The 12119-nt window shown below is 45.3% G+C and overlaps 1 protein-coding gene across 1 annotated transcript in view; it reads left to right on the top strand.

Moving 5' to 3' along the window:
* Nucleotides 1-11723, top strand: part of LOC126153633 (uncharacterized) — a 558426-nt gene extending 546703 nt beyond the window's left edge. The window contains exon 19 of the mRNA XM_049916084.1: nucleotides 8659-11723. Coding sequence (XP_049772041.1) covers nucleotides 8659-9364 — 706 coding nt within the window. The 3' untranslated portion in view covers nucleotides 9365-11723. The remainder of the gene's footprint in view (nucleotides 1-8658) is intronic.
* Nucleotides 11724-12119: the final 396 nt, after the last annotated feature.

Here is a 12119-nt window from a genome sequence, read left to right as displayed (position 1 = left end):
ACTGAGTAACTGGACTGAGTGACTGATGAGTAAAACAGAGCGTATGAAAATCACATCCATTATCCGGTCGCAACCTGGAGTCTTACAGAGTATGTACTGTATGTGGTTCGTTGTACTACGTCGCAGTAGTAAAGATTCGGCCGCGCTGGATTAGCCGAGCAGTCTGAGGCGATGCAGTCATGGACTGTGCGGCTGATCCCGGCGGAGGTTCGAGTCCTCCCTCGGGCATGGGTGTTTGTGTTTGTCCTTAGCATAATTTAGGTAAAGTTGTGTGTAAGCTTAGGGACTGATGTCGTTAACAGTTAAGTCCCATAAGATTTCACACACATTTGAACATTTTGTTCGGCACAACTAAAGAGTGGACTAGTTTTCGTTTTACTTTATGTAGAAATACATTTCTTTGTTTTTTGGCTTAATTTTTCAGGAGAAAGATTTCCTGCTTGCTGTGACAATCTAGGCTTTCCAGTTTGGATCTTTACACGAGATTATGTCGAGTTATTCTTTAGCTTTTGTCGCGGCTGACTGGATATGGTCAAGGATTATAGAAGAAACTGAGTCACTAAAATGTACGCTGGTATGAGGGTGACTTGATACTTGTTAGGAATTAATTTAAGACTCAGGTGTTACTCCATCGTGGGACACCATACCAATGTTCTAGGGCTAGCGCTTAGATAAACTGGATATCCCAAGCATATAAGTGATAGTTAGAAGCATGTAGTGCAGATAAAATATTGTATATTATTGACACACGGTTGTAGATAAGTTATTTTACCCTGTAACTAACAAAATACTAAATGAAAGAATATTTATTTAGATAGTTAAACATAAGAAACCTTACTCTTCCTGCGGAGTATGGCCATAGTCTATTTAGCTATTTTCGAGATACAACAACAACAATTTTACACTGACTGACAAAAAAAAGTGAGGCACCAAAACAGGGCAGAGGAAACTAAATGTAACTTCACTGGTTGAGAGGGTGTGTTATGTTATTTCAGTGTTTTCAAAATCAGGTCAGTTTACAAACAACTTGGCAATAGGAGCCCACTTATCAGTATGACGTTGTCTCCATCTGGCCTGGATGATGATGATGATGATGATGATGATGATGGTGATGATGAAGAAGTCTCATAATCCTTCACAGAGCGTAGGGGAGGATGCGGGAGACCCACACCGCTGTACTAGGCATACATGCACTTATTCAGTTGGCAACGGTGACCTAGAGCTGCTGTATAACCTCCTAATGCAAGCTGGCCCACAACTTGATATCTTGGATACTGGATCTTGGAAGGATTTAACGTCTGATCAGGTCCCACGCATGTTCATTCAAGGACAGATCTGAAGATATTGCTGGTCGTGGGAGTATCTCAGCGTCATGCAGACAGTTAAAAGGCAAGAGTATTATCCTGCTGGAAAATGGCTCCATGATACTGTAACATAAGAGGTAACACTTGAGAATGCAGGTCGTTTGTGGCACACAGTTGTGCCAACAGATTTCCCTCAATCACTACTAGGCACGCTCTGAAAACATATGCGATGTCCGCCCACACCATCATGACAGGAGTAACACAGTTGTGGTACTCCAAAACGAGGGAAGAACGGAACCGCTATACTTGCCGAAGGTCGTCTTTCAGAGTAGTGCCAAACCACGATTCGTCGCTGAACGCAATGAAATGCCACTCATCAGCAGTCCATGCTTTTCAGTCACGACACTACTCCAAATGCGTCCGTTTATGTTGTGGTGTTTATGGCAGCGTGGGACGGCAATTTCCTAGCCCGGCTGCTACTAGTCTCCGACTAATGGTGCGGGATGACGCAGAATGTTTCAGGGAGTCCATTACCTGTTATCGGATGACAGGCACAGATGTGGTCACGATGTGCCTGGTGCACCATACGGCAGTCAGAAGTGGTCGAGCAGAACCTTGACAACGAGTGCCCTTGCTCGCTCGTTCCCATGGAGTCCAACAATGGATCACTGCCACATTCGAATACCCCACAAATCTGGATACCGCACGATTTGACCATCCTACCAAATGGGGACCACAGTGATGCCTCTTATAAACGCTGTCAGATGCTGATAACGCTATCTTACTCAAGCACTTGGGATCTGGGTGTCCTTCAAAGTGATCAATCAACAGTTGATGCTATTCACGCCCCTTATGTACCCTATCAAGCGTGGTAGAATAATGCACTCTGGTGACCCTTCTACCTCTCACAGAGAATTCCAGCTGGAATCATTTATTTACATATATGTCAAAAATGTATACACGTACGAACATGTACCTTCACATCGGACTATGTATTCTGAGTGATTCACTTTTTTGTTAGGCAGTGTAACCAGTGAGTTGACTCCTTGGATAACCATGCCTGTTGAAGTGTCACTTCCGGAACGGGGAATTGCGCCGGCCCTGTATCGAATCCACTGGACAGATTAACGATGAAGGTTGGTGTGCCGGGCAGATTAGATGTGGTTTTTTACCGTCTTCCACATCCCACACCGATTAAGATGGCGCAGTATTTAGCACACTGGACTCGCATTCGGGAGCACGACGGTTCAAATCCACGTTCAGTCATCCTGATTTAGATTTTCCGTTATTTCCATATATCGCTTCAGTCAAATGCCGGGGTAGTTCCTTTGAAATGGCACGGCCGATTTCCTTCCCCATTCTTCCCTAATCCGATGGCACCAATGACCTCGCTGTTTGGTCCCCTCCTCCATATCAGCCAACCAACCAATCAAGTACATCTCACTAGGTGAATACCGGGCTGGGAGTCCCGCCTCTGTTACAGGCTTTGCATGCAAACGTTCAGAAAACTTTCGCTCAGTTTCACAAGTATAAGGCAACACGCAGAGATTTGGGTTACACATGTTCCATCCCAGGTGACGCAGTGGTGACATGAAGGCATCCGACCACCTCTTAAATTAACCGATAATAACCATGTCGACAATGCGCCGATGCGGTACAAAGGCGCAAGAAAAAGAAGGAAAAAAGAGCAGAATTAGTGAGGTAGAAACGTTCAAGTTTTAGCGGTAGCTGCAACATGCTATGCGTAAGTGGCCATGTTGAGATGTACGTTCTGGTGAAGGAATGTTCATTTAAGAGAGAGTGTTCATTTCCTTGAACGCACAACCAATATTTCTTCTAAACTACCTGAGGACGAGATTTAAAGTCGCTGGTGCGACGAGCTTCCCCGATGCGCTGTGGCTATAGGAACGGCATTCGGCCACAAAATTAAAATAAAGTAAATCTGACAGATTATGAAAATAGCGAACGTTGTCTGACGTGATAATCGCCAGATTTTTTTTTAGTCATCAATCATCTGACTTGTTTCATTTGACCCGCCACCTCTTCTTCTCAGAGTATGACTTGCAATCTACGTCGTCAATTATTTGCTGGATTTACGCCAGTCTCTGCCTTCCTCTACAGTTTTTATCCTCTGCAGCTGCCTCTAATACAATGGTAATTATTTCCTGATGTCTTAACAGAAGTCCTATCATCCTGTCCCTTCTTTTGTCAGTGTTTCCCACATATATTCTCTTCTGTTCCGGTTTTCCGTTTCACTACCATTTACACTGTGCTCCAAACGTACATTCTCTGAAGCTTCTTCCTCAAATTCAGACCTGTGTTTGTTACTAGTAGACTTCTCTTGGCCGGGAATGCCCCTTTTGCCACTGCTAGTCTGCTTTAGATGTCCTCCTTGCTCCGTACATCATGCGTTATATTGCTGCCTACGTAGAAAAATTTCTTAACTTCAACTACTTCGAGATCACCAGTCCTGATGTTAAGTTTATCGCTATTCTCATTTCTGCTACTTCTCGTTACTTTCGTCTTTCTTCGATTTACTCTCAATTCGTATTCTATACTTACTAGAGTGTTCGTTCCATTCAACAAATCCCGTAATTCTCCTTCACTTTCACTGAGGATAGCAATGTCATCAGCGAATTTTCTCATTGGTACCCTTTCACTTTGAATTTTAATTCCACCTTTGAACCTTTCTTGTATTTCCAGCATTGCTTCTTCGACGTACAGGTTGAACAGCAGAAGCGATAGACTAGATCCCTGTCTTCCACCCGTTTTAATCGAAGCACTTCGTTCCTGGTCATTCAATCTTATTGTTCCCTTTTGGTTCTTATATTGTATGTTACCGATCTTTCCCTACGGTTTACACATATTTTTCTCAGAAATTCCTCCAAGAACTGCTTCTCTGAATCGTTTCCATTATCAACAGCAACGTCAGATCTGCCTCTCTGCTGCCTTTACCTTTCGTGTAGTCAAACCGATCGTCATCTAACAGATTCTCAATTTTCATTTCCGTTCTCATTTATATTATTCTCGTCAGTAACTTGGATGCATGAGCTGCTAAGCTGATTGTGCGATAATTCTCACACTTGTCGGCTGTTACAATGATCGGAATTGACTCGATGAGGTTTTCTTTCGAAAGTCTGATGGTACATAGCCAGTCTCATACATTCTACACACCAATTTGAATAGATGTTTAGACAACATGGTTGTGGAGTAACAGCGATTGATATAAAATTAACTTAGTATTAGGAAAACAGTCTTGATGGCGTTTATTTACTTATTTAGTGCAGACCGATTTCAGCCCTTCGCAGGAGCCATCTTCAGGGCGAACATACTGTGAAATTACAATATACATCTTAATGTAAAGAATTTATCTATGCCTGTGTTTACATAGTAAGCTATGAGCACGTGAGCGTAAGCAACGCCTCCAACGGTGACCAATGGTAGACGTCTAGGCTTAAAAATTGAAGTATAAATACTGTGTGTGTTACGTTCACAATTTAAAGAAACCATGTTCTTTTTTAAAAAAAAACGCTGTTATATAAATAAACATAAAAAAGTATATGAAAAAACTTTTCAACGTCAAACTTACGAAAGGACGTTAGTAAGTTACCTTATCTGCATTCGTAATATTCTGTGGGGGAAATGAACTATAGGGGAAATGAACATGGTTTCTTTAAAATGTAAGCTTAACACAAATTGTATTTATACTTCAATTTTGAAGACTAGACGTCTACCATAGGTCACCGCTGGAGGCGTTGCTTACGCTCACGTGCTCATAGCTTGCTATATGAACCCAGGCATATGTAAATTCCTTACAGTCTCCTGTCACACCTTTGTAGACGTGACGCCACCAGCAGTCGACCAGCGGGCAAAACATTATATTTACGTAATCCACTCTTATAAGATGGCTGTCAGTAGTTTTGTTTAAGATATACTGGGTGATCAAAAAGTCAGTATAAATTTGAAAACTTAATAAACCACGGAATAATGTAGATAGAGAGGTAAAAATTGACACACCTGCTTGGAATGACATGGGGTTTTATTAGAACCCAAAAAAATACAAAAGTTCAAAAAATGACCGACAGATGTCGCCTCATCTGCTCAGAATAGCAATAATTACCATAACAAAGTAAGACAAAGCAAAGATGATGTTCTTTACAGGAAATGCTCAATATGTCCACCATCATTCCTCACAATAGCTGTAGTCGAGGAATAATGTTGTTAACAGCACTGTAAAGCATGTCCGGAGTTATGGTGAGGCATTGGCATCGGATGTTGTCTTTCAGCATCCCTAGAGATGTCAGTCGATCACGATACACTTGCGACTTCAGGTAACCCCAAAGCCAATAATCGCACGGACTAAGGTCTGGGGACCTGGGAGGCCTAGCATGACGAAAGTGGCGGCTGAGCACACGATCATCACCAAACGACGCGCACAAGAGATCTTTCACGCTTCTAGCAATATGGGGTGAAGCGCCATCCTGCATAAACATAGTACTTTCCAGCAGGTGTTTATCAGCCAGGCTGGAGATGATGCGAATCTGTAACATATCGGCGTACCTCTCACCCGTCACGGTAGCAGTTACAAAACCGGAATAACGCATTTCCTCGAAGAAAAAAGGCCCGATAACGGTATATGTGGTAAATTCAACCCACACCGTGACTTTCTCGTCGTGCAATGGAGTTTCCACGACAGTTCTAGGATTTTTCGGTAGCCCAAATTCTGCAGTTATGGGCGTTGACAGACCCTCGGAGTGAGAAATGAGCTTCGTCGGTCCACAACACGCTACTCAACAATTCGTCATCTTCCGCCATCTTTTGAATCGCCCACACCGCAAATGCGCATCGGAGGGTACGCCTCAGTGCCAACCAAACAGTAGTGTATGGAATGCCGGTGCGACGTGCGACTGCACGAACACTGACTTCCCCGTGCATAGACGAACCCGCAACAGTCTCTATTTCTTCCTGAACTGTCTCAGCAGCATTACGTCTTGTGCTCGGTAGGCCACTACGGGGTCTATCGTCTAAACAATCCGTGGCTTCGAACTTCGAAATCATTCTCGCCACAGCTGCATTTGTCAATGGACCTTTACCCGTTCGAATCCCCTTCCTATAGCGATAGGATCGTAACGCTGAACTAGCACATTCCCCATTTTGGCAATACAGCTTCACTAAAAGCGCCTTTTCAGATAACATCAACATGCTGCGACTGCTAGCGCATCTGACCTCTCTCTTTTTTTTTCTTTATTGTAATTTTTATACCCGTACACCAGGTAGGCTGGCAGCAGCATCCTACGCTGCTCTTCAGCCTATCGAGTCGACAATGAGAAAAACATAAAGAAGATTCATAAGAGACATATTGACAGGCAAAAAACAGTAGACACAGAAATACAAAAGCACGGAGCCGTTCACACTCGACCAAAAATACACTGAAACACGTTGGCACGGCGCACAAACACTGATGATCTCGATGGCACAGGTGAATGTTGGAGCGTGACGGCGAACACTAAACACAAACACGACGGCACACACACGAGAAAACGGATGGTGATGATCACCGGCGCGCGAATGTCCACGTAGCGTGTACGAGTACGGGGACCTAGCAAGAGGGGAAGAAGAGGGAAGGGGAGGGAGAGGGCTGAGCAAAGATGCCGATGACAGAGGAGATGGTAGTAGGAGCGGAGGATTGGGGGTAGGGGAAGCCCGGGGGAGGAGTGGGGAGAAAGGGTGGAGGGGGGAAGATGGAGAGAAGGGAGAGAGGGTGCCCATAGGAACAAAACACAGGAGGAGGGAGGGAGGATCAAAGTTGGTAGGAGGGGTAGATGGAGGGGAGCAAGGCATCATCAGCGAGGGGGAGCTGGCGGAAGCCACCTCGGGAGAGGGTATGGAGAGTGGATTCTCTCTCTCATTACAGCTCATTTTATACACGATTGTCATGCGCAGTCACTGGCGTTTTGCTGTACAACACCATCTGTCGGACATTTTGTGAACTTCGTTTTTTTTTTTTTTTGTTCTAAATAAACCCCATGTCATTCCAAGCATGTGTGTCAATTTTTACCTCTCTATCTACATTATCCCGTGGTTTATTAAGTTTTCAAATTTATACTGACTTTTGATCACCCAGTATATTGTAATTTAACGGTATGTTCGCCCTGAAGATGGCCCCTGCGATCGGCTGAAGCCGGTCGGCACTAAATAAGTAAATAAACGCGGTTAAGACTGTTTTCCTAATACTAAGCCAATTTGAATAGTCGTTTTGTTGGCAACTCCACTGTGGTGTGCATAGTGTAAGACCTTCGGTACACAGACCATCAGATTATTTGACTCGTCGCTCTAACGAAGTAGGCGAGTGTCAGCAATATGTCTTGTGGTCTTATCGTGGCGTGTTTATCTTCTGCCGTTAGGTCAGACGATAGAAATGCCACTTGCACGCTTAGAGTAGCAGATTGACGGTGACCAACTTTAAACAGAACTTGATTAATTTTCACACACATTTATTAAAATAATAAAAAGCATAGACATTATGTAACTTGACTCTGAATGCTGTTTACAATTGACAATCTGAAGCTCCTTTGGTCTTGGTACGTTAATCTTATTCTCACATATCTCTGATACTTGACAAAGTGTCTATTCATTTATCTTCATGGCTATGTACAGGAATATGGTAATCTTATTAGGTGCAGACTGAAACTTGACTATAGACTGGTACAGACTAATGTAGACTGGTACAGACTAGTGCAGACAAATGCAGACTAACTAATCGGAGGTCTGTACACTCGTTTAATACCTCGCACATTCAGGTATCACTGCGCGAGTGTGATCCACGAGGAGAAAAGATTCTACGGTAGCAGCAATCTCATTGGCTGCGTTACATATTAATACGCGGATCGGCGGAAGCAGAATCTGGTTCGTCTCTAAGGCAGCGCCATCTCGTAGTGCGGAGACGGACGAGCGCTGCGCCTGCGCTGTTGTGCTTAGCAGGGCGCGCTCTAGTGGGAAAGTTGTGTACGCGCTGACTACGCGGAACAATGTACACAACATCCACCAACGATCTTAGAAATTCCGATGGAATGTTAGGCATCACATCTACTTTATTTGATCCAAACCTCTATTCAGTTCTGGATCCGCAGTCTCCTCTACATCGACTCCTGTTTTCTATCACGTCATCGGACATATCTTCCCCCTCATAGAGGCCTTCAATGTATTCTTTCCACCTATCCGCTCTCTCCTCTGGTTTTAACAGTGGAATTGCCGTTGAATGTTAGCACCCTTGCTTTTAACAATCACGATAAATATACAAGATGAGACAAAATGACTGTCGTTCTGAGAGAGTCTCCCACGTCTGGTTTGGCAGGAAGAGCGCGGACGGTGGCGGCAGCGTCGGCAGCAGCCCCCCGCCGTCGCGGCTGCGCGCTCTGCGGCTGAAGCGCGCCAAGGAGGAGTTCCTGACGCGCGGCCCGGCCAGCCGCAGCTGGACCGGCAGCGCCAGCGGCGAGGAGGCGTCGCCGCCGCCGCCGGCGCTCGCGGCCGCCGGCTGCCGACTCAGCCTCGCCGCCAGCGCAGACAGCTCGCCGCTGCGGGCGGCGTCGGCGGCGCGCGCCGCGCACGACGAGGCGCAGCTGCTCGTCAAGTCGGCCAGCGCGGGCGCCATCTCGCCCACGTCCCAGCAGCCGCCGCACTCGGCCGACCGCGCCGCCTCTGCCTCCGCCGGCGCCGCCTCCGGCAGCAAGGCGTCGCGCTTCGGGCTCGCCAGCAGCATCGCGTCGCGTTTCCGCAAGGTGAAGATGCGGCGCACGGGCCGCGGGCACGGTCAGCAGCAGCAGGGCCAGGGGGCGGTGTCGGCGCTCTGCCGACAGAGCCTGCTGGTCGACCTCGGGGGCGACGCAGCCGAGCGCGCCGCTGCCGCAGCCGCCCCCGCCACCAAGAGCTGCCCCTCGTCCCCCGTGCTGCGCCGCCCGCCGCAGCCTCCTCCACCGCGGCCTCCCTCTAGCCCCACCAACGACGACGAATCCAAGTCCTCCTGTTGGGTGAAAAAGAAAATTTTTCGGCCGAAGTCGTAACTGTCTACGTTTCCTCCAGTTTCTAAACAGTACTCGAGAACGAGTTCAAAAACTTCCTCTGTGGATACCTGATAGCCCCAACAGCGACGGTCCAAATCTTCCTACTGGGGAAGAAGAAAATTTTCGGCCAAAGTCATAAGTGTCGAGGATTTCTTCATGTCATCAGACAACCCAGTTGTCCACAATGAGATCAAGATCTCCCATTGTTTCTCCTGGAGCCTCCTTCACTGTGGCTACCTGCTATCATCTCCAACAACAACAAATGCAAACTTTCCTGTTGAGTGAAAAAGAAAATTTTTCGGCCGAAGTCATACAAGTCTATGTTTCATCCAATTACCAATCAAGTCAGTGCTCGACAATCAGTTCAAAAAGTTCATCTGTGTCCGACACAGCCTCTTATAGCGTAGCCACCTGCTAGCCTGAAAGGCGACAAGTCCAGATCCGCCTACTGGGGAACAAGTAACCACACAGCCCGAAAGTCGCCAAGGAGTTCAAGATCTCGCGCTGTTCTTCTGCAGCCTTCTCGACTGTGGGTGGCTACATCCACCTCCCACGACGAGAAGTCCAAACTTTCCTGTTGGGTGGGGAAGAAAATTCTCCAGAGGAAATCGTATCTTTCTGTCTATTCTCCAGTCATCAAGCAACACAACAGTCGACGAAAATTTCAAGCAGCCACCTCCATCATGGTCACTGCAGGCCTCTCCAACGATGGCGAATACAAATCTCCCACTCGAGCGAAGGAAAAAAAATCAGCCAACGTCATAAGTGTCGACGATTTTCTGCGGCCACTGATCAACTGAACTGTAACGAGTTAAAGGCTACCTACACTGTAAAGCGTTTCTCTAGCATATGGTTTCTTGGAGATAACAGCCACAATGATCACTGACAAGCACGTGATCTGCCAGTTTTGAAAGAAGAAAGTGTTTAAGTCCAACGTATAGCTGATTTACTTTCGCCTCCAACCGTCTAAAGAAACGGAGATATTGACTAGCCTCTCCAATGACGAGGAGTCCAAATTTTCCTTTTGACTAGAGAACAAAGCTTTTCGGCCGAATCTACAGGTGTCCACGGTATTCCGTGCTCACCAAGCAACTCAGTTGTCGACATCATGTTCAGCACTGCCCACTATATATAAAGACTCTCTAGATCCTAGTCTATGATTTCCCAGTTCTGTTAGTCAGCTTTATCACGAACAAGTTTATCATCTGTCTTTGGTGAAAGAGTAAGGATACGAGGTTCATCTCATAGCTTTCTCAGTTTTTTCTCAAACCATTCAAACAGAATGACATCCTGACTTCATGCCAGGTAAAAAATAACATTTGAAGGCCTCATTATTTTCAGCACTAACTAGAATTCGTGCTGGCTAAAGAAGAAAACTTCGAAGTCCAAAATGTAGCCCTTCGATTTTCTGTTTTTAAGTCAAAGTTATTGATATGTAAAGAGGAAAATCTTCTTCATCCTGGACGGAAACTAGTGCGGTTTTCTCGTTCCACCAACAGTAAGATATCTGCTAGCGAAGAAAATGTTGCAGTCTAATTATTCCCTTCCTCCATTAGAACGAAATGGAGTCAACACCTAGCGCTGTGTAAAGAGGAAGATATCTAGACCTAACATGTAGGCTTGTAATTAGTAGCCATAACATCCTGCTGGGTAAAGAATCAAATGTCTTTGGCTACAACGTAATCACTCGTTTACCTCCAAGAACGCGAGAAATGAAAAGGGATCAAATTTTAAGACTTTGTGTTACGTAAGGAAAAAAATCCTTAGGTTAGAGGGGCAGCGTTCTAATTATTGCTGATGGTACATTCAAACAACTTTCCCGAATTGAGAAATAATATTAGATCAAAGTAACAACAAGCGACAAAAATGAAGCTATCTCTTCTTACCATAAGGGACGTCTTCTTCATGGGATATACAGTATCTAAAGCACAAAATGCAGTACCCAGAATGCTGTAGCCCGTTGGAGGTTTCTCTGGAAAATGTTGAACCATTCCGTTTATCAAGTTTATGACTCAGTAGGTGTAACGCGACAACATTTATGGCAGTTGGGTCACATCACCTCGCTGGTGGTGTAGAATTTGGACACTGATGAGTTCTTGCTCGGCATAAAAGAGTTCACAGCTGACCTCTTATGACGCATACCAATGAGCTCAATCATTTGTTGTGTCCAATCGGCTGTGCATATCCACTTAGTTGGCGCCAATGTGAAACACAGTGACAACGCCACGGCTTGCGCTTGCGAGAAAACAGTTGCCTAACTGTTATGAACGACAGCATTTATATCAGCGTTCGTTGAACACTGATAACAAAGATAAAAGGAATATATTATTTCAGGAGCGTGATTGGCTGTTAGCGAAAGACGACTAACTGCAGTGCTATAATCTGACTTGAGGTTGCTCTATAGTTGTTCAAATTTCAGGGAATATTAGTGTCAGTCTGAAATGTAATGATTGTCGACTATCTCCTGGATCAAGCGCACTAATGAAAATATTTTATGGCAATACAGAACGTATTAGGTGAAGTAAAATACATGCATGGAAGATCGTATTTCACACGATCTTCGCGCGTTGTTTATTTTCGCATTTTTGGTAGAAGTAACGACGTTGCCATTGTTTTTCATGCTACCAACGTTGATATATCGCGTGTTCACAGTATGTGAAAAGATATTTTGTGCAGTTTAATCAACTGTAATACTTCGAAGTTCCGTCCGTTACACAATATAGTGACTCATTACATTTTACAGCTTCATCGTTGG

Source organism: Schistocerca cancellata, chromosome 2 (genome assembly GCF_023864275.1).
Source record: "Schistocerca cancellata isolate TAMUIC-IGC-003103 chromosome 2, iqSchCanc2.1, whole genome shotgun sequence".
Taxonomy (NCBI): domain Eukaryota; kingdom Metazoa; phylum Arthropoda; class Insecta; order Orthoptera; family Acrididae; genus Schistocerca; species Schistocerca cancellata.
Note: the sequence above shows the minus strand (reverse complement) of the source record. Positions and strands in the feature narration are given on the sequence as shown.